This window comes from Mchenga conophoros, linkage group LG23 (assembly GCF_057382185.1).
Source record: "Mchenga conophoros isolate Kocher_MC1m ecotype Shallow Benthic linkage group LG23, M_conophoros_male_GT1.1, whole genome shotgun sequence".
Classification (NCBI taxonomy): Eukaryota; Metazoa; Chordata; class Actinopteri; order Cichliformes; family Cichlidae; genus Mchenga; species Mchenga conophoros.
Genome location: NC_140547.1, coordinates 13,502,989 through 13,526,415, shown reverse-complemented (window position 1 = coordinate 13,526,415; position 23,427 = coordinate 13,502,989). Strand labels below are relative to the sequence as shown.

At 42.6% G+C, this 23,427-nt stretch overlaps 1 protein-coding gene and 1 long non-coding RNA gene across 3 annotated transcripts in view; one reads left to right on the top strand and one right to left on the bottom strand.

Annotated features, from left to right (window-relative positions):
- The window catches only part of lpp (LIM domain containing preferred translocation partner in lipoma), a 182,406-nt gene that overhangs the window by 111,357 nt on the left and 47,622 nt on the right, over nucleotides 1-23,427 (top strand). For both annotated transcript variants that reach the window (XM_085264092.1, XM_085264093.1), the window contains one exon: nucleotides 1,090-1,695. In XM_085264092.1, coding sequence (XP_085120218.1) covers nucleotides 1,090-1,695 — 606 coding nt within the window. The remainder of the gene's footprint in view (nucleotides 1-1,089; nucleotides 1,696-23,427) is intronic.
- Nucleotides 2,085-23,427, bottom strand: part of LOC146546839 (uncharacterized) — a 75,144-nt gene continuing 53,801 nt past the window's right edge. The window contains exons 3-4 of the long non-coding RNA XR_014890654.1: nucleotides 2,391-2,558; nucleotides 2,085-2,250 (exon numbers count right to left, since the gene is read on the bottom strand). This is a non-coding gene — a long non-coding RNA (uncharacterized LOC146546839). The remainder of the gene's footprint in view (nucleotides 2,251-2,390; nucleotides 2,559-23,427) is intronic.

Below are 23,427 nucleotides of genomic sequence, written 5' to 3'. Positions count from 1 at the left end.
TCTAAAGACTACAAGTGTTCATTTTTGTTCCCTTAGTGCTGCAAATTTAGTAATTGACTCTGATTTTTGGCTTCAGGCAGTAACCTAATAAGGCCATCCAAGGTTAATGATAGACCCTTTTTAGACTGGCTGAATGTCTGACACCGATATGTAGTCGTGGTGAAAAACAATTATTACTTACATGAGAGACACTCGGGGCAGAAGCCTCTGACATATGAATGAAGTGTTGTTATTCTGCCTGTTATTAGCTGCTATATTTCCTTCTAGTTTGGCTTGTAAATGAGACGTAGCCTTTGGACATCGGATCAAAACGCCACAGTCGTTCAGGTGGAATCTCAGCTCCGGGTTGTGTTGCTGCTTTACAGGCATCTCTTCCCAGGAACGCCAGCGCCACAAATCTCTGTGATTTAAAATCTTTCCCGTCCAAGCAGCTGGAGTCAGCACAAGTGTCATTTGCCTTTGCCAATCTGCTGTCACGACGTCCTCTGCCAAACAATTTATCCCCACCCCGCCTGCTTTATTAGCCATAGATTATGGGTGGTCATGGACAGTGTAGAGCCTCTGCTGTCGAGGTAGCCGTATAATTGACTGTCGGGAAGCAGGGTGGATACTTATTGAGCGTAAACTACGCTGTCAGTGAAATGCTGTAGAATACATCTGTTGTATTATTTTGGCACTGAGCAGGATTTCATTTCTGTGCTTTTAGTTCATTTTGCTTTCCAGTTAGCATCTTTTTTAGTCACGCTAGCACCCCAGCTGTGGACATGGCAGTCTTCTGTTTGCATGTAGCAAGAAGTCAGAACTGAAATATTTTTTCAGAGGATTTCTCTTAAATATTTTGGATATATGCATGGTGCTGAAGTCTGGTTATCATTTGTCTTAATGTAACTGTGAGATGGAAAATTGCTATGCTATGCAAATTTTCAAAACGTGGTGTAGTATCAAGTTGTACTAGGATGGAAAACATGACAGATTTGACATCTTAATATTAGCATGTAATGTTGTTGTTTTTTTAATTTTTTTTTAATGTATAATATGTGTCTTTTAAAATGTCACTGAGCAGTACCGAAATTCTCTTTCTCTTTTCAGAATTCTGGATCCATGGCACCTTCAGCAGGCTCCGCCCCGAACGCTCCCGTGACAGGTTACAAGCGTATGGTCATCCCAACTCAGCCTCCACTGACTGCCACCAAGAAGTCTACACCCAAACCTCAAACTCCTGGGGGAGTCTCATCTACATCACCTTCTCCTTTAAGTCCTATGGCCAAGACTCCAACCCACATGGCTCCTCAGCCAGTTCCGGCCTCCTATGCTACAGCATCAACCCCAAGCCAGCCCACCTTCAATGTCCAAGTGAGGTCGGCTCAGCCTGGACCCCAGCATCCAGCCCCTGGTGGGCACAATTTTGGCCAGCAGCCCATTCGCAGCCCCGCGCAGGTGCAGTACATGTCCGCTCAGCCCAAAGGTCCTGACTTTGCTTATGGCCCGCCACAGCCTGGCTTCTCTCCAATGGCACCGGGGCCATATCAAGAACAGCAGCATCCAGGTGCGCCACAAGTAAGTGGAATAAACTCTAGAAGACCTCAAGCAGTCCCAGCCCAAGGATACCAGACCCCAGGCCCCAAGAAGACCTACATTACAGATGTGCCACCCAGCTTGGCTCCATACACTTCTAGTCCAACGATTCCACCAAAGGTAAGAACGTCATCATCATCATGCAGTCGTTGTTCATATTCTTGGATATGGTAGTTTGAAAAGGCTTTAATCTCGTTATTGACATCAACTGGTCTAATATTTTCTGACACTTTAAGCATCTAAGTTGATAGCTTTAGGTTAACCACTGTGGCAGCACAGTGTTTTAGCGGTTAGCTCTTTTCCTCACAGCCAGAAGGTCCTGGGTTTGAAGCTGGGCAGGAGGCACCCTCGCCCCCCCTTGTTTCTGTGGGTTTTCTCTGGGAGTTCCAGTTTCTGCCATAAAAATATGCCAACACACAAAACACAAAAGCATTTCTCATTCTAAAGAGTTTCACTTCCTGTTTAATAAGTAGAGTTGCCTTTGAGAATTGTAAGGCATTTTTACGCTCAGCTGGGATGTTTAATCCCTCCAATGTGTTCTAGGTTTGTCCTGCAGCGTTAGGGTTAGATGTCCCTCGAGTTCCTGACTTGGAGGTGTCCTTACTGGATGCTTGAACCACCTCAGTTTGCATTTGTCAAACGCATAGTTGCTCCTCTTGAAACCTCTGTGAACCTCTAAAGATATATCAAAAATGGGAAGAAAAGATTTCAGTCACTTAAATGAGAAATTGTGCTCTTTGAGTCACCAGGTGCCAATGGTTTAAAGTTGCAAAATCAAAAGATAAATCAAGAGCTCTGGTTATCTCTTAGATCACCTCATCATTCATTCCTCCCGTTGAAGTCCTCCTCCATTTTGTTGTCACGAAAATGACCCACAGGTATTTAAACTGCTTTGCTTGGGTCAGCAGCTCACTGACAGAACCTTTAGAAAGTGTTCACCCACATCCACTGAGCCTTGCAGGTCACAGCTAGACAGCAAGAGTCTGAAAAACACAGCCTGGTCTCATTCTCTCTCTGTTGTAGCTTTCCAGTTATGTTTTATACAATTTAATAAAGGCAAAAACAGTGGGTGTGCAACGGTGCAGATCTCCGTACTGTAAACATCACTGTTATTTGTGTATTCATATTTGTGTGGAAGGTATGCATACATTCGTGCAACATTATTTGCCAAAGCAGTATGAAGCCATCTTTCATTGAAATTCTCTGAATAAAGTTATTTAAACCTGAACCTGTTGGGCTTTACACCATAATAGCCAACTTGTACTAGTGTACTTCAACAGTGTATCTACCAGCTGTGTTTTGTAAACCTAAGCTTGTACTTCACTGTAATAGTTATTTTTCCAGTTATTTGTGCCCAGCTGGAATGTGAATGTGTCAGTATGTAGTTTCCAAACATGTGCATGTGGTTAGGAGCTATTGTATGACTGTCCTTCAAGCTAAGAGCTTTTAAAAAACAGTCGAACATGGAAATCTTTAGACTGAATGATGATACGTGATATACATTTTTGTATTTTTTATTAAGCCAACCTGTGGTACGGTGCAATCACTTTCTAGATTAACCTGTTTTATTTCAGTGCAAAAAATGTTGTTTTCTCAGCCAAGAACTGCTGTGCTTTTCAGAAAACTCAGTAAAATTATTCTACATATTTCTTTCTGATGTTTATGATGAAAACCTTTTCACTGGCTAAATCATTTGGTTTTGCGGGGCCTTCAGATCCAGGTTCAAATCCATAGTCAGTGTGTTACTTGCAGTAGAAGACTGTAGGCAAGAAATAAATGTTGGTTTACTTGGACGCTTTATTTGGAGCATTTTCCCCACTTTACCTGCCTTCAGACAGGTCTTTTCCACAGGGAACTGAAGTTGTTACACTCCACCACACTCGACTGACCAAAACACTGTTTTACTTCACAAAACACAGGAGTTGTCTGTCTACCGTTGCCTCAGTTGGTTAAGATAAGATAAGATAACCTTTATTAGTCCCACACGTGGGAAATTTGTTTTGTCACAGCAGGAAGTGGACAGTGCAAAAGTTATGACGCAAAAATTAGAATACAATAAGAATAAATACAGTACACAACTGTACAGAATAGAATAAAATAATATACTATATACAGTAGAATAAAATAGAATAAAAATATACAATAAGATAAAAATAGAATACGAATGCTATATACAACTGAGTAAAAATACAACGATGCCAGAAAGGATTATTGCACTTAGTGTTATTGCACATGTGTGGATGTGTGTGTTTGTTCAGTTAAAGTCTTTGTTGTGGAGTCTGACAGCAGTGGGGAGGAAAGACCTGCGAAATCTCTCCGTCCCACACCGTGGGTGCCGCAGTCTCCCACTGAAGGAGCTGCTCAGTGCTGTCACAGTCTGCTGCATGGGGTGGGAGACGTTGTCCAACAGGGATGACAGCTTAGCCGCCATTCTCCTGTCACTCACCACCTCCACTGGGTCCAGAGGGCATCCTAGAACAGAGCTGGCCCTTCGGATCACCCTGTTCAGTCTCTTCCTGTCCCCAGCAGAGATGCTGCCGCCCCAGCAGACCACACCATAAAAGATAGCAGAAGCCACCACAGAGTCATAGAAGGTCTTCAGGAGTGGGCCCTCCACCCCAAACGACCTGAGTCTCCGCAGCAGGTACAACCTGCTCTGCCCTTTCCTGTAGAGGGCGTCTGAGTTATGAGTCCAGTCCAGTCTGTTGTTCAGATGAACACCAAGGTACCTGTAGCTGTCCACAGCCTCAATGTCCATACCCTGGATGTTCAGTGGTTGCAGTGGAGAATGCTTGTGCCTGCGGAAGTCTACCACCAGCTCCTTGGTTTTACTGGCGTTGATCTGGAGGTAGTTCAGCTGGCACCAGTCCACAAAGTCTTGAGTCAGTCCTCTGTACTCCTTGTCGTCCCCATCAGTGATGAGGCCGACTATTGCAGAGTCATCAGAGAACTTCTGCAGGAAGCACTGGGTGGAATTGTGGGAGAAGTCTGCAGTGTAGATGGTGAAGAGGAACGGAGCCAGAACCGTTCCCTGTGGGGCCCCCGTACTGCAGACGACCCTGTCCGACACACAGCCCTGAGTCCTCACATACTGTGGTCGGTCGGTGAGGTAGTCCAGGATCCAGGTAGTGAGGTGATGGTCCACTCCAGAGTTCACCAGCTTGTCCTTCAGAACCGAGGGAAGAATAGTGTTGAAGGCACTGGAGAAATCAAAGAACATGATTCTCACAGTGCTTCCAGCGGTCTCCAGGTGAGCGAGGGAACGATGTAGGAGGTGAATGACAGCATCATCCGCTCCAATGCCAGGCTGGTAGGCAAACTGAAGTGGGTCCAGTGATGAGCTTGTTAGGCGCCGAAGCTGAGCCAGGACCAACCGCTCCAGGGTCTTCATCAGGTGGGATGTCAGAGCCACCGGCCTGTAGCTGTTGAGGTCCTTGGGGCGTGAAGTCTTTAGTTAGTTAGTTTGTTTTACTGCATGAGTTCAGTGTTTAATGGGTTGATTCCAGCCATCTAACTGTCCAAACATCCATCCATGGGCAGCAGTCCAAATCCCAGATCTCCCCGGCCACCTACTCCCCACCTGTCGAGGGGGGGCATCAAAGTGTTCCCAAGCCAGCTGACTGAGGTAATCTTTCCAGTGTTTCCAGGACCTGCTCTGTCCCTCTTCCCAGCAGAAAATATCCAAAACATCTCACCTAGGAGGTGCTCAGGAGGCGTGCTGCTTAGATGCACCAACCGTCTCAACTGGCTCCTTTCAATGTGGAGTATTAGTAATTCTACTCTGAGCCACTGTTATGAATGACTAAGTTCTTCACCCTGATGGAGGAAATTCATTTCTGCCAATTGTATCCACACCTCATTCTCTCAGTCATAACCCAGAGCTTGTGGCCATAGGTGAGGGTAGGAATCCAGATTGATATCTGCACCAATATATCTCCTATCACCAATATAGTAGACTATCGTGGCTCAAGAGTTGAGCATTCGTCTTGTAATCGGAAGGTTGCCGGTTCGAGCCCCGGCTCCGACAGTCTCGGTCGTTGTGTCCTTGGGCAAGACACTTCACCCGTTGCCTACTGGTGGTGGTCAGAGGGCCCGGTGGGCAGCCTCGCCTCTGTCAGTGCGCCCCAGGGCGGCTGTGGCTACACTGTAGCTTGCCATCACCAGTGTGTGAATGTGTGTGTGTGTGTGAATGGGTGGATGACTGGTTGTGTAAAGCCCTTTGGGGTCAAGTAAAGCGCTATAGAAATACAGACCATTTACCATTTTAGTGTATGGATGTAGGTTTCTGGGTCAGCATTTTGAAGTCTCAGTTTTAGTTTTTTGGCAATGTTGTTTTATTTGTTTATTTGCTTATTTTGAGCCAGAAGTAGCCATATCTTCGAGGTTATTGTCTGACTCTAGTTTGGCTTGCATCCATAAAATTTCCAGGTGAAGCACAGACACAGATATGGGCTAATTAAATTGAGTAAAATTAAAATAAACAGTTAGAATTTCATTGACCAAAAGTGGACTTGACTGTCTGTTAGTAGAATAAACATTTAGAAAGCTCCATTAAAAATGCTTTGAAAGGTTCCAACAGCTCAGACAGAGTGGAGAGGTCCAGCTCAGTGACTCCAGTTAAGGTGAAGACTAACGGGTAGCCATCTGCTCAATCACCATCAATTCCGATGAGTTATGAACAGAGACACTATCCAGAGAGACCAAAAAAAACATTTTTATACCAGAATCTAAATGTTTGTTAATGCTCTGAAATCAGGCATTTTAATGCAGAAGCCTATGAGCACGTGTCTCTGTCTGCAAGAGACTCTCACCCAACAAGACCTAGAATTGGCTCTAGCCCCCCACAACCTTGGCTTGCTTAAATAGAAAGCAATGGATGGATGAACAGAAATGAATAAATAATATTTTAAAGGGAACAAGCAGACAATATAGTAAAAAACACAAGGCAAAGAATTAGTACTAAACCTTTTTATAGATCTGTACATGACTGAAAAGAATAAAAACCCTCTGTTGTCCCATAGACTCTATGCCACAGAGACGAGCTATTCTAATCTCAACATATCCAGCCTTCGACAATCTCTGGAAAGTGGAAGACCCTTGAGTTTTCTTTAATTCAAGGATTTTATGATGATTGAAAATACAAACTGGGCCTCCCAGCCTCTGGGAATAGCTCATCAAGGACTGTACTTTACTAAATACAAATTAGATTCAGCATTGCAGCAAGTATTTTAAAAATAAGTCTAATTATATTTGTTCAAAACAAAAGTCTACACTTTGCTTGAAAAGCTCACTGCGGTCCCAGTATGATGCATTATTAAAAAACAAAAGGTGGCGTTTATTACATTTGCGAGCATCTCTTTGATTTCAGATAAAAGCGAATCACTAATTTTACAGATATAGCTTGTGCAATGTATGTATATATTTGTCTTTCTTTCCCAAGGATATTCTGCAGCAGGATAATGGGCTGTGAGCCACCCCTCACCCCCACTCCTCCTGCTGTATTTGGATGCTGTGAAACACATCAGGAAACTTTAATACTCCATATCCATGAATGAGCTGTAAATGAGTGATCAAATCTGAGCCGAACCTCCTCTAAAACATGTGCATCCAAACCTTTAATCTAATCATTTTGTTTTCTCACTTGTGTCCAGAATAGCAGCGTTTTAATGCCAAAGCAGAGCAGGGACATCACAAAAGGCAGATTAGAATGAAAGCAGACTCTGTCAACTTTGCCTTTATGATCATCTCTCTGCTTGACCCAGTGTCGTGACATGTTTATAACCTTATACAAACAGTCATAAATCGACTTAAAGTTAGTCTTTTAATCTGTTGTGTAAATAACCCAAAGCCCAGTCATAGAAAATGAACTATTTACATTTTTTGTCATAATTATCAAAAGCCATTTGAAGTCACTGAGAGCTAATGGTGATTTTATGCAACCCGGGACTTTCTCAGTAGGGGGTCTGTGACTTTGATTGAGGACTTTATTAAAGAGATCATTTTGCATAATTGAGGGTATTCATAGAAGGTCAGTTTCATCAGAAGTCGAAGAGAAAATCCTTGGATGAAATTCTATGATCTAGACTAGTTCTGATTAGCTCGTCTGCTCTGCCCCTGGCGTCACCCCACGTCACCCTCAGCTTGCCTACGCCCAATCTCCCAACGTACCCTTACTCACCCGTAAAGTGAAGGTGTGAGAAGAGCTCCTCGCATCAACACACTTCAACGGTGCTTAATTACCTAAATCCACTAGTGTTTGATCTCAAACAGATTTCATGGCTGCCGGTTAATGTACCATTTTCCGCGATTCTCTCAGTGTTTCCAGTTGTTGGAGCAAAGCTGAGCTGGATGATGCCCTGTGTTTTTGCTAAGCTTGAGTGACGTTTGACAGGAGAGGATTATTTTGCACTGCTCAGTCCCCATAGCCAGTTAAAGCCCCCTCGAAGGTCAATGATGGTTTCAACTGTCAAACATGTTTAAAGAGCTTGACGTATTTCTGCCTTCCAGTTCTGGCCACGTTGGCTTTTGACCTGGCCGACAACATTTGCATATGGTGCCATCAGGACATGTCCAGAGAAACCTTTATAGCCGTGTAATTGGGTACGAATCATCTCCCAAAACTGTGCTTTTAACCTTTAAACCGATCCAGGTGAAAGTCGATCAAAAGTTAAGCAATTCAATTGCAATGGAAACATTAATTAGGACATTTTTGACATTACGTTATCTCATGGATTTTGTATTTAAGTATTCCTGATTTTAATATAACTACGGTGTTTAAGAGAGTGGCTAATAAAAAAAAAATACTTTCAAGGCTAATCAAACAGTCATTAAAATGGAAAGTGCAGAATGATTTTAAACTTTTGTGCAGATCAAGCAAAGTAAAAAACAGCTTCTGTCTGAGGTGGAATAAAGAGGATTCATCACGAGCTTTAGACAAAAGGCAGTAAGCGTATAAGGTCAGTGATACAAGAAGTATAAAAAAGTAAAGAACTTTAAAGCATTCAAAAAACGACCAGAAGTCAAAAGTTGTTTTTAGATCCCACATTTTTCGTTCAACCGTGCTGAATAATGCCCCAACTTTTATGAGAAATGTTAATAATGAAAGTGCTGACATCAGCATGGATCATTTTTAGGAACTAATTGCTCCCTGGAAGTCCCGTTATGACAACTTGGACTTGTTTGTTTTCAGATTTTCTTTTATACTTGAAAAAGAGAGAAACCTGAAAGGGGCCTTCCTCTTTTGTTTGTTAATTATCCCCCCCCCCCGAAGGGAGATCTTGCAGTCCTTTAACATTATCACTGCACCTCATTCTCATGGGAGAACTTAGTCAGAATTTAAGTAATGCATCGCTGGCTGCACAGGCTGTACATTTACAATCACAGTGGAAGATTATATGATATATAGCAAGATGTCATATTGCAGGATAAATGTAAATATCGCATCACAGTGCTGCATTTTAAAAGTCCCACAGAGTTGATTCTGTTCATCTGGACATCACTCATCCAAGTGACTTCTCAGTCTGCTCCTTTTGCAAACACAATGTTGGCACGTTTATGAGACTGAAGAAGTCCCATTAATATATGGAAACGTTTCTCTCACAGAAAAAGCTGCGTATATTTGGGATTTCCTTACCTGGGTACTGTCATCGGGGGGCATTTTAGAAAATGTGTGAAAAAACCGATGATGTGTGCTTGCGGTGGTGTAGCTGGCTCCTGCTACAAGAAAAAAAGGAAGTGATAACAGACAAAGACCTTGTTTGTGAAGTGAGTCTGAGCCTTAAAAACAATGAAAACCTTTCACGTGTGCTTCTTTGTTTTCTGATGTCAGATGACTGTAATCTTTCATCTAACTGATTGTTACCATGAAAAAGTTAATTAAAGAACTTTCCTTGTTATGCTGGAAAAAATGAGCTCTGGTTACCTGTAGCTTACCTGTAAATCGTCTTTGTTGTGGCTTTTTGGTTGTGTAGGACCCCAGTTCTCAGAGGTAGGTTTGCATGGTAGAGATAATTATATTTATGCATGTGTGAACACTTGCTTGTTTACATCACATGCGATGCTGGCTCCTCAGGAGATGACCCTAGCTGCCCTAAATTTAAGAACCATGTGCAGATCTTAAAAAAGCCAGCAGACTGAGTGCCGGGTTACCAGCTCGGCTGCAGAGAGAATTCAGCGCCTGGTGCAGGGTTACCACCATGTGTAACTACAAAGCGAGAGCCAAAGGCTTCGATGAGATGAAGACATGTTATCTGTAACCCTGTGATCTTCTCTGCATGTAGATGCACCTTGAAACAAATTGCACTGTGTTCTGTACCAAATATGTACCGACAGGCAGACGGCTCCATATTTCTTATTGTACTGACAATTTGTGCTTAGCATCTATGCGCTGGCCTCATTAAAAACATGGATTTTTCTCACATCAGGTCAGTGATCGTGTCACATATACACATCTACTGTCCTTTTTGTCTATTTTCATTTCCTTCACAGCTTCATGGAGCTTTTACATAGAAAGCTCATCCACATATTTTTATGTGTTTTTCTTCAGTCTACAGAATCTCCCTCCGGCTACATGGGAATGAAATAAATACTCCTTAGAATTCCTTAAAGCTGCCGTCTATTTTTACTTAACCATAAAGTCTTAACATCAGAAAAAGCAGCCTTAAATTCTCGCTCTGTACCTCAACACATTTATGTGTTTTCTATTCAAACGCCACGATACTTAAGGACACAATCACATCTATTTCTGTAAAAACGTTGTTTTTCCTGCTATATTAATTTACAGTGGTGCTTTCAGAAGAACGATGCCACTAAAATAAGCCTTTATGTGTGAATCCGAGTGCGTTTGTGCAGGTAATGAATCTGAAAGTATAATTAGAACATTTTCCATGCAGTTTCTCAGTCTTATTGTCTTGACAGCACAATTAAAAACAAAATGAGTTATGATTTTGAAAAAGCACACCCACTCATATCTAAGTATGAATACTCCAATTACACCTGTGAGCTGCTTTGCCCTTTCGACTGTTTTTTTCCATGTTTTAAAAAGGCAAGATTACACATAAAAGCTGCTTTTCTTTAATAGTAGTCTGTGAGCTTTAGTCCGGCAGTTAATGGTGCTTACTGCTACGTGTTCACGGCACCAAGACGACAGGGAACTTGTCCGTGCTTTTAATAGAAATTTGCAGTAGTAATTTGCAGAGTAGTTCAATATTATAAACTTGGATTTATGTTTACTTGCTAGAAATCATCATATTTGCCTTTGCTGGCACGTTGATGTGTTTCTTACGCATTGCCAAATGAGTAGAAACGCATAAAATAAGAACAGACCGGAGCTGTCTTAAAATCCACTGGCGAGACGAAATCTTGTGACAGATGAAAACATCGCATCTCTGTGTGCATAAAAAAACATCTTTCCATCATGTTTTCCACTTTTTTGTCAGAGGCAACGTTTCAGTTAAAATGTATCTCTGCTGACAAGATTTAATGGCAGAGGATGGAGAATTGGCACCACCAGCATTTTATCTCAACAAACCAAACCCTGATGCCTGCTGTTAGTAAAGGAAGAAATGAGCATTAATTTGTTTTTTCTTAGGATTTTTTTTGAAGTTCGTTGAATTCAGTTAGTTGAAATTGTGCTGAAAATCTCGCTACTTAAAGATTACAGCGTCCAAGAGTGGCATAATGGATCTTATTTTTCTGAACCTGGATGCAAAAAGAAGTTGGATTGTACAGAAGTCGAGGAAAAACAAAATAAACATTGTACTTTTTGACTGACTCATGACCTCATTAAACACTTAACGCCTTACTGTATAAAACATAATGATTGCTATGTTTAACACTGTGGTTTTTATTAGCGTCAACAAGCAGGATAAAGGAGGGTGTGCTTTGTGCTACCGTCACAATAGTGAAAACAGTGGTTTGGCACCGCGGCATGTGATCTGCAACTTGTAAACTCATTGCTTTTGAAATGGTTCCAAACTGGTTGATTCCTGCACAAATGGGGCTGTACTACAAAATGATTTGGGTACTTGGGAGTCTTGCTTTTATATAACCACAGTAACATGAAGTCCGTATGGGACATAAATGCATCGCAGACAAGACGCAGTCTTTGGAGCAGACTGACCCAGATCGATTGAACCGTGTCAGCAATTCGTCTACCTTTGTAAATCGTAGTAACTGTGAACCTTCACAAACAGTAGGTGATGTCACAATGGCTACAGCCATCTTTTATATACAGTCTTTGGCAACCACACCAATACTGCACAGCTCACAGGAAATTCCACATTGCTCTGCTCCCTTTCGCAAAAATGATGATCTGTGAATTTTGCTGCCTTTCTAGTCATTCATGTAAATATGGAAACATCTTCTATATATGCTCCAACCTTTGAGCTCATTGGTTGGTGGTGAGCTCTTTTAAGAAGTGCCTCCTTCCATGTGTAGAATACCACAGCAGCAGGTCAGTCGAGGTGGAGGCCCTTGGAAACACCAGTAAATGTAACTACAATATACACATAAACTAAGAGCTGCAACAGGCATTGGCTAGGGATGCACTTGACATTTCATCAATTTAAAGTTTTTAAAGTATTCTGTGCTTTCTGAAAAAATATAAGTTGCTGGGAGGAAATGTAAGGGTGTGTAAGATAAATCTTTAAAGTGCAAGAGAAACGAAACTGGTATCAATAAACATTTACACAGCAGATATTTCAGGCAGTGTAAGGCCTACTTCATTTTAACAACTAAATCTAAAAATAGAGACTGTTATAGTCATTTAAATAGGAGGCTGTGCAGGACTTTGTCACATACTGCTGAAAAAAGCCTCATGAGGTACTTACATCCTCTCACCCTTTAAGCTAATGTCAGTTTGGAATATTAAATCTTTGGCCTCGTATCGGTTGACTGACTTGTGCCTTGTAACTATGCAGCACGCATTCTTGTCTGTCATATCATCAGAAGCCATTACACCTCTAATGCAGGTCAGATCGTGCGACAAGGATCAGCTGTATTCCCCGTAGCATTGCAGAGGTACAAGCTACTGTATGTAATTACTGCTGTGCCTCCGACGTGTTGCTGGCACAGTGTGCAGCGGTGGTCCACTCAGGATTTTGTTACCGAATGCTTCGCAGACTAAAGGTCAGTCCGGTGGATCTGATCCGAGGTCAGCGATTTATGGCGGATCTCCTTATGGTTCACTTTCTTGCCAACACATTCGAAAGCTTCCTCTCAGTTACTGCTTCTAGGTTTAAAACAGGTGTGTAACAACACAGAGGAACTGGGCCAATTAAGGTTAATAGAGATGCTGTGCTATGAATAAATGCATGAGACAATATTGAAAACTGATTACCTAAGTGATGTTTTACTACCACAGCTCTTCAAAATCAGAGTAGCTGCTGAAGTATGGGAGTTCTGACTTTTGTTTTAAATTGGAATGCCTTTACAGATGACTAATAAATAAAATAATGACAAAGTAGTGAAGACTTTTAATTGTGCCCTAAAACTACAGCTGTCCTGATGGTATACGAAACCACCTGCTGGAAAGTAAAAAGGAACATCCTGAGAGTTTTTAACCACAGCTACTCCTTGATAATAATTATAAGGAGAACTTATAATCATAACAGGTCACTAAAGATTTAAAACAATACTTTTATTTAGTCTCGATTGCCAGTCTTGGCAGCCGGGGATCAGTCCGCCACGGCCTCCGCTCCTGGCCGCCACCCGACCCCTATAGCGCCTCCTGCGGGTGGTGGGCCTGTGGGAGGATGGGCCCATGTCCCCTTTTCGGGCTGTGCCCGGCCGGGCCCCATGGACTAAGGCCCGGCCACCAGACGCTCGCCCTCGGGCACCCTCCCGGGCCTCGCTCCAGGGCAGGGCCCCAGTAACCCGGGCAGGATAAACTCTTCCCTCGATGTTTTCTTCATAAAGGGTATACAAGTGGCGGAAATGAGCTTCCTCCGAAGGGTGGCTGGCCTCTCCCTTAGAGATAGGGTGAGAAGTTCGGCCATCCAGGAGGGGCTCAGAGTAGAGCCGCTGCTCCTCCACATCGAAAGGAGCCAGCTGAGCTGGTTTGGGCATCTGACAAGGATGCCTCCTGGGCGCGGTGTTTCAGGCATGTCCCACCGGGAGGAGGACCCGGGGCAGACCCAGGACACACTGGAGAGATTATATCTCTTGGTTGGCCTGGGAACACCTTGGTGTTCCCCCGGATAAGCTGGAGGAGGTGGCTGGGGAGAGGGAGGTCTGGGTTTCTCTGCTTAAGCTTCTGCCCCTGCGACCCGGCCCCGGATAAAGCGGATGAAGATGGATGGATGGATGGACTTTTATTTAGTATCTACTATCTACTAATTGGTTAGTAGTTCCTTACATGATCCACATGGTCCATTGGTATGGCAAGGACAATGGCGGGTTATGTGCAATATGTGTACACATTTTTGAAAGACATAAGCTTTGATTGTATCTTAATTATCAAATTCCAATTACTACGTTGTTTTACAGTCAAGTGGCTTGCAAACCTAGAGAAGTACTGTTGAGGAAGTCTTGATTTTAAGTGTTTCTTTGCGAGATTTCTGAAGTATTCCACATATACAAACTCTGATTTACAACAGATAAAACCATTAAAAATGGATTCCTGTAGAAAATATGATAGGGTCATTTATGACCCTATCTGATTGCTAAATAGCTGGGTTTCTTGCGATTAAACACAATTTTATAGCATTACTAAATGAACAAAGTTTCCTGGCCATTATCGCTGTAACTATAAGTGAGCATATGGCCACTGTAAGCCTAGTGTTGGGTTATGAGAGACATGTAAATAATTTCAAAAAAAACATCTATAAATCCATGTAATGCAGCTTTTCATGGGTATTTTCTTTCCTGGAAAGCTCCATTCAGTTGTATGTGTGAATTCCAATGAACTACCAGATTCTTATTTCCAGGCAACTCCAATAAAGAGATGTGCAGCTGTGAGTCTTTACATGGAATAAAGATGATTTTTACAAAGCTTCTGTTTACAGAGCTACAACTTGAATGTTCCAGAAAACCTCCCAATGATTATTTGATTCATGATACTCATTTTATAGATGAGCTCATTGGTGTCACTTGAATATTGTTGTAGTTGCTTTCAGGTTCTTTTTTTGTTAGTTGTTGATTGGCCGCTACCTTCAGCCAGTCGTAACCCCTCGTAGATCAGAAGTGTTTGTCACATAACTGCTCATAAATAATAGCCCCTGCCACTGTGTTCTCTTCATGCCCCCTCTCAGACGAATAGCTTGGCTGGTAAATAACTGGCCCGATCGATACCTGTCATTGCAGTTCAGTGAGCTCCGGCAATCCAAAATGTCTTAGCAGTTTATTTTCTTGTTTTCAACCTGCTGTCGTCGCTGGGCTGGATTGAAGAGGTGCAGCTATATCCTGCAGTACTGAGATTTTACCACAGCTTTAAAGCGTAGTGTGTGTGTTACCGTGTTGGGCTTTGGTGGCATTTACCCACTTCTCAAGTTCTAAAATAGAGTTCAAACAGCCCCCCATCAACAACAAACCACCCACTCTTCCCAAAGCAAGCGCTTAGCTTCGTTCTGAAGCTAAAAGGCTGTGGAAAGACTTTCTTAATTGAAAATATTACCCTGTCAGGCGAAAAGACCAGAGAGTAGGAAGTTACGAACCCCTAAGTGGGCCTGAAGATGTTTTTACAGTGTTTTCAAAGTTCGATTTTAAGTTGTTTTTAAAGGCACCTTCAGAGCTCACGACCTGTGTCAACACCACATTACTGTAGTGTTCTGTGCGTGATAGATATTTAAAACTGAGGCTTTTTAAATGTCAAGGGAGGAAATGAAGGGACGAGGAGACAGAAGGGAGTAAGCAGGAGACTGCAACGGCGCAATCAGAAATACTAAGAAGCTGCAAGAGATTCAAAATTTTAAGAGAATGTTTGCACAGGAAGAAAAGAGAGAAAAACTCAGTATCGGCTCAGGAGTCAGGTGATGGATGGAAGATTATGATTATTATGTTAAGACATCAATCGTAAGAAGCCCAATGAAAACACAAGATTGAAATCCGTGTTTCAACTATTTGATGCACATTTAAATACACACTAATTACTATAACGATTATGTTAATTTGCCGTCTTCTCTTACCTTTGTGACTGCCTGTGGAATCATCAGTGAAATGCTGAATATAATTTCTGTAATGATACATTTAGAAATGCACAGTGATTTTGTTATTTATTTATTTTTAAATCTTGGCACCAAACTTTTCACATATTAGCCAAGTTTAAGGGCCGGGCCTATTTTATACTCTGTATAAGCTTTGCATGATTCACAGTTCAGAATAATCCTTCCCTGTCTTGTTCTGGGCCTTAGTGTAGCCCTGAGTGCTGGGTTTGGCTTTTCTGTTTCACTTTGCATCTTGTTTTTTTTTTATGTTTATGCAAGTTTCCTCTGTGACCTCCATTATCTCCCACCACTGGGGGAAAAAAAACAAAAAAAACCAAAACACCATAGCATAGTGCTGCCTTTTTTGGTCCACGACATTCTAACAAAAGACTTTCTCGATCTGAAGTGTGAAATGCTTTTTTAGCTCACTTCCCCTTCCATTCAAGAAAACTTTCTCCTGATTGGCTGCTTCATACAAACAGAACGTTTGAGCAGTAGGTGTTTGCAGCTCCTCTGCCACAGATGACCATATTAGGGATATCCGTGCATCTTGAAATGATAAATAGCTAAAAATAGACTGTCCGAAACTGAGCCTTTCACGCAACAGGAAGGGACTCGCATCCACAAAACAGCTACCAAAGCACAGAACACCGAGACTGCTATATACTTGCAATCCAAACAGTAAAATCTTGTAGTATCTTTGAACAACAGTTAGAAACCCGATGACTGGTTGCAGACTCTACTACTTTTCAGAGGTTAAGCATTCTGCTGTTATGCATTCATCTTACTAGATGATATTTTTTGTTTCTTAATTTGATGACCCATTTGCTCAGCCACTGCTCATGGCTGAGAAACTTTCTGTTTATTTTTCAAATATCAAGTCGCTGTTGGGCACGTGCAAAATTGCGGTGTGCAAATCGCAAAAAAAAAGAGACCAAGTCATGTGACGGTACAACCACATGACAAAGCTGGTGGCTGCAATAATGCTAGTGAAGCTAAGTGTGAAGCCCTGTAAATTCCACATCAATCTATTTTAATATTGTGTAAAACTCCAGACAGTGCTGTACAATAATGTCCATGTAGATTGTGTTTGATTGATGGTTCTAGCTTTTCATCACCACAGCCCCTGTGTGCACTGAAAGAGTAGCAGAGGTACGGTAGGCTTTCTAAACACTGTTTATTCGTTTTTATACCAGAGCTGACACTGAGCACAGTGGATGGCTTTCTTGCATTGACTCCAGTGACAGACGGTCCCTGTATGTAAACAATAAAAAATATTTGGTGTGAAGAGTGTTCAGTCCTCTGTGTCCAAGATTAGTTAGTAAAGAATGGCTTTAATTAGCTCACTTCATTCAATGGGGAAGAACTGATGGACTGTCTGACACTGCTTGGCTGTGTTAATGTATTGATCACACAGTAAGAAAAAGGCTCTTTTTGGTTCAGTTACAAACGATGTGGCCAAAACCACCTGCATGAACAGTGGCCCCTGCTGGATCCTCCTGGACATGATCTCCTCAACACCTTTCTGCACACCAAGTTTTCTCAGTTTTTGGTGTCCTCTCTTCCCTCCTCACATCCTTCTCCGACCACAATAGAAGTCTTTTATCCGCCCTTGAATCAGAGTCAGTGAAACGTGTACACTTTCGAATCATTTTTTTTTTCCCACATCGGGGAAGTGTCCCCGAGCGGATTGGCCTTTGTGTGATCTTGGCCGCAGCGTTTGAGCGGTAGCTTTTGGTCAGGAGATATCTCTCAGGGTGTCATTCAGATAAACCATGCAGTTGTTTAGGTGGAATTGGGAAGGATATATCATGGTTTTGCCTGAGAGGTAAAATTACACAGGAGATCGGCACCACTGTGTATTACAAAAGGGAAGTGCAGGTTCCCGATACATCGATTTGAAAGGATAACCTGTATGAATCTTCATTATGTCCACCACATGTGTTTAAATATGGATCTAGGCTACCACATGAGGAAACTGCAGGAGAACACTTGGAGCTTGCACCCAAAACCAGGGAAACCTGCATCCTCTTTAATATCGTGTTTGCTCCGGTCGCAGGATGGTAATTGTATACAAAGAGACGCCAAATAAGTTTTATCTCCGTCCCAACAATTTGTGCAGTCATTTGTTGTTGTTGTTGTTGGGTTCTTGTTTTTTGTTTTTTTAGATTGCTCGTGGCACCCCTCTCTGCACGCTCAGATTTTCAAATATCTGTTTGCAGGGGGATGTGTCAGTTCCAAACAGATGACCTAGTTTTTACACACGCACATCTTACAAACATTGAAAGGCCCCTCTACATACATTACATGTCTGCAAACACTCTCAAATTCATCCCTTTATGTGAATTCACTTCTCAGCAAAGGTTTGAATGGCTGTGGAAAAAGTCAATTATGGAATTGGTTAATTTTTAATTATCGTCGGCTGCTCTGTACACAGCTGCTCTACAGTTGACTGTTATTTTTTTCCTCTCTGTTTAATTGGAGCTGAAACAGCATGACCTATTTTGTTTGGAGAGAATGTATACTTTATCTGCGCCTCCTCAGAAGGTGGCCTTGAGCTTAATTTGCAGCGCCGCGATGTCTCCTCTCAAAGTGTAATGCGTTACAGATTACTCGTAACCTGTTTTACATCGCAGGCTGCATATTCATCATTTGGATTACATAAAGCTACGAACATGCGATCGGTTGGAGAAATGACAAAGCAAACTTTCACCACAGGTGATGTTTTTATTGCCTTCATTTGGAGTCGGAGAGAGACAGTGGCGTCTCATCCGCCTCTAAGTGCACCCTGGTCAGTTTTATAAATGAAAGGGGCTTTCATAGGTTTTATATTGTGTCACCCTGATACAGTCAATACCATCCACTGTAAAGTGAGAGCTGTTAATACACAGCATTTAACCTGCACGTTTGATTCTAAACACACGACGTGTAGAAGTCCCAGCACACACACACGCGCACACTCTGAAAGGATAGTGTGACTGATCCAGCAATCCTTTCATTGTTCTGGTGAAACAGAGTCGCCTAAGCTGCTGTAATCACTCGTTTAGTGTTGCGGCAACAAATGCATATTTTTAGACATTTCCAATCCAATAAGAAAATTCAATCCACTCGTGAACCTTCACTAATGCAGTGGTCCATTTGCTGTTGTTGTGGTTATTATTACTATTATTTTGATAAGCCAATTCCCTTCCAAAGGCTCAATGTCCATTTCAAATAATACAGCTGTGACTGAGAGAGACAAAAAGCCAGGGTGTCACATTTTTGTGAGCTGACTAAAGCGGCTCTGACTTAAAGCTGCAGCTCCATTGACACTAAAGAGTATTTCTGCATTGTGAAGTCCATCATCATTTAATCTGTGGATAAATGTGTCTGTGAGTGATTATGTCTTTCTTCAGTTTGTGCTGATCGTGCAGGAAGTGTTCGGCTATTGTTAAAGGCAAGACAATTGTGCTTGGTTTAAGGTGCAATGCTGCATTTACAGGAAGTAGATGAGAAGAAACGCGCAGCTGATGGAGACACGGATTAGTGTTGCTTTCCATCGGGCTCTTTTTACACTGCTTGTACTTTTCCCCCCTTCTGGTTATCGCTTTCAGCTCAGTGGCTTGTGCTGTTTATGCAGCGGCTCTTGGTCTCATTGTGTTCGCATGCTCCTTTTGGACTATGCAAAACAAGAAGAAGAAAAAAGGAGTGACCTAAATATGAAGATACAACTCACGATTCCTCAAAAGTTGAACTGACATTTGAATTATGCTCACTTTTTGGGTAAAGAAATCTAAACTGTAATGGTACTGTAGCTGCTGTGTGTGTGTGTGTGTTGTTTTTAGAAAGAGGAAAGTGCAGTTTTGTGTATTTGTAGATCCTGATGAGCCGTGTTTGCTTGGCCTTCTGTAGACTTGCAGGTGAGTTACTGATGGGAACATTTTACAGCCTTGTATACTCAACCACATGTTTCCCTTTTGGCTTGTTATGGTTATATTCTAAGTCATCTCTCGTTTCATGAGATTCAGTATTTAGGAGAAGCCATGTTGCTATTAACTCTCCACTATAAATAATGTTTATTGGGGCATCTGTGGAGTTGAAGTGGGTTCACCAGTTGGAAGCTCATCACAATTGGAACATCCCCGATTCCCCCACTCCAAGATACTCAATTACCTCCCAACCCTTCCATCAGTGTGTGAGTCTGTGTGAGCAGTATAAAACGTGCCATATAAAAGTACTGGGGCGTGGTGGATCTAAGCCCTCTTTTAACTCCACTCCCTTTAAGCCACCTTGCTTTTGGTTGGCTGCCTCTCAAACAAATGATTTAAACAGCAGGTAGAGCTGCTTACCTGTGGTGGCCATATTAGGAATAGCCACTCTCTCATGAAAAGAACCGTATGAAACTGAGTATTTAGGTGTTTGCAGATGAGACTGTGATCTGAAACTGTGAGCACTGTGAGTAGCAGGGAGTGACTAGAGACTGGAGAGGTGGAGGTATGCTCTTGAGAGAAGAGGATGAAAGTCAGTGGACGCAAGACAGAATGCACGTGTGTAAATGAGAGGGTGAAGACTCAAAAAGTAGAGAAAGTGAAGCTAGATGAGTTTAAATAGCTGTAGTCAACCATCCAAAGCAAAGGATGGTGCATAAGAGAGGTGAAGAAGAGAGAGCAGAGAGGGTGGAGTGGGTGGAGATGAGTGTCGGGTGATTTGTGACAGAAGGATGGCACCAAAAGGGGTGGTTTACGAAATAGTAGTGAGATGTTAAGATTGGACGTAAGCTGAAGATGTTATGGTTCTCATAGGCGTGAGTAGAATGGACAAAATTAGAAATTAATCTATAAGAAAGGACAGATCAGGTTGGGCAGTTTGGAGACTAAGTTAGAGAGGTGAGGCTGAGATGGTTTGGACATGTGCAGAGGAGGGATAGGCGACTTATTGACAAAGGATGATGAAGATGGAGCTGCCAGGCAGGAGGAAAAGAGGAAGCCCTCAGAGGATTTTCATGGAAGTAGTGACAGGAGAGGAGGAGGCATCCTCCATCTAGATAATCCATTGCGGAGACGTCTAAAGAGAGACAATTAAATTCTCAAATGTAATTTAGTGTCTTAATTTGATGTCTTCTCTTGTTACAACAAATTTAAAAACGTTGGATCTTTACTGTGACAGAGCTGATGTGCTCTGTGTGGTTTCGTCTCACAGATCTGTAGCGATGCTGTGCGTATAGTTCCAGCTTCCTGTTTGGACGCCTTTGTTGCACCTCCTCTAACAAAGGTGCAGATGTGATGCCCTGAGAACAGTTGTCTCTCCTGTTCACTCTCTGTCACTGCAGTGGAAGCAGGAAAGACAGAGCCTGAGGTTTAGTTCTTAGCGGGACACAGCGCTGTCAGGGCATCAGGTGAGAGCATGTACGGAGCCCCCCCCCCCCCCCCCGACTCCTCACCCCACCCAGCACACTCCACTCGTCACCTAATCGGGTCTGACACAATGCCAATTCCACAGTGGGTGGTGCACACAGCTTTATTCATAGATGTGGCAGTCGGGCAGCGATCAGCTCCCAGACTCTGTCGCGCCATATCAGCTAGCACGCAACGGCGGTCACTTATAGATGCTATTGTTGTCTGTGATTTTATGTGTTCTGGCATTTAACAAAATCATTTTTCAAGTGGAAAGCATTTGATGATCCATCAGGATATCTTTCAGGGGCGTTACGAGTGAAACCTGCGAGCCTGTCCGTGCAAAACAGTGTACGAAGGGTGCAGATGTTAGGCCAACGAAATTTAAGCACCAACTTCAATGAAACTGCGACAGAGTGTCCCGAAGGCGTAGGCAAACAATTTACTGAATTGAGCCAGACATAACTGAAAAATTCACGTCTGCGGCACATATAGCTGCTGTATGGTTTCTATTGTTGCCTCTGAAAAGCTGAACAGGAACTGCGACTCAATCATAAAGCGTGCAGGGAAGCAATTTCTTTCTCTTATTCAAGTGAAAAATTATTCTGTGCTGTCACAAAAGACTCCCTAACAAGGTGCTTTAAACTCTCTGGCAGTGCATTGCTGCGGGGTGTCAAAGAGTGTATAAGATATAAATGAAGCTTAAACTCAAAAGTCTGTTTCTGGTAATAGCAGCATTTCGTTCCCTCTCCAATGTGCTTTTGATGTGGAGCTAAGATTAACAGTGTTAAATCGTCTACTTCACTGTCTCAAGCTAGCAACACCGGCATAATGAGCAGAAGGTTGACAACAGGGGCACTTCTTTCAGGTATATGATTGATTTTGTTTTCTGTTGTGCGAGTTGTTGTATGCCACCTTTGACCATTTTGTATTATTAAAAAAGAAATGGGATTTAAGGTGAAAACGAGGAATACCCGGCCGCTGAGGAACGTTTCCTTTCGTCTCCTCTTAATCATGTGATCTGGCCGATGATGGCTGAGCAGCTGAGGAAGCGCGAGGTCCCAAGGAATCCGAGCGCTCAGACCCAGCTGCTCTCTAGAGAGAAGAAAGATTTGCACGTCCAACGTGTCGATCCCTCAGAGTTAATGAGGCCTGCTGTTTGGGCTTCCATTATGAGCTGGCTGCATCCTGAGCCAGGCCGGGTAAAGTCATGCATCATAAAGTTCTGACGCTCGCTGATACAGCGTGGACAGTATGCAGAGCTCAGCGTTTCTCACCATCTCTGTAAATAAACGTACCACGCAGCTGACTCTTTTCAGATACACTGCACATTTCGAACACAACCTTTAATGTACTGTTGAAATTACACAGTTGTATACGTGTTCCCGTAACTTTGACACGCACGGTGAGTCACGTTCATGAAAATTGATCCTGAAATGCATGAGTCTGTGTTTATACACTGGAAGAAGCGTCTGTGCTGTGTTCTAAAGTGTGTGCATGTCAAATAATTAGCAGCATGTAAGCAAAGTTTAATATTTGTGTATTTATTTACTTTTACAGTTTATTAAAGTTTGCCTCCCGTTCTGCAGTAATAGTCAAATCATATTTGTACCCTCAGACACGAGCTGAAATTTCACTTTGTTGTTTACAAAGCAGTCACCGTGATCTCATCCCCGAGCGTTTGTGAGATTTCACCAACAAGCTCTCTGTTGTCGTTTATTTATCGTCTGTGGCTTACGTGTGCTGGCTGCAGAGAACCCACGGTCCAGTGACAGAGATCAGGGAAGTCCGCATTAGGCTGCAGGTTTCTCACCCAGGAGGCTGGTGCACACAGTCTCCCGTTTTTCTGACTCATTTGTTTCATTTTTGGAGATTTGTTTCATTTTAGGGTTAGGAAAAGTTTCCCTATTCACAACAGTAATCCTGCATGTTTTAAAAGTGGCACTCTGGGAGTGACAATGTAGTCTCAATATTGTGTCACACGCTGCTGCCAAAGGACACCTTGTGCGTGACTGAAGCATGCCAGCAGCTCTGACAGTGCCATTATTCTCTCGCCATGGGAACGTAAATGGCCTGTCAGAACTGTAATCATGAATCACGGTAACGTGTTTTTAGTTGCTTTAGCTTGGTTACTGTGCAAATTGTGGCTCACTGTGGAGTCCACCGGAGCTCTTCTTCCGATTCAGAGCAAATGAAACTTTTGGAAGTCATGGTAGCTTCCTTTGTCTTCAGCCGCAGTGCTAATGCTAACTTCTATCAGGACTGCTAATTTACGCACGAGGCGCTCTTAATTGCTTTGTCATTTTTTAAAACGATCGTTTTCATGAATGCCTACTCAT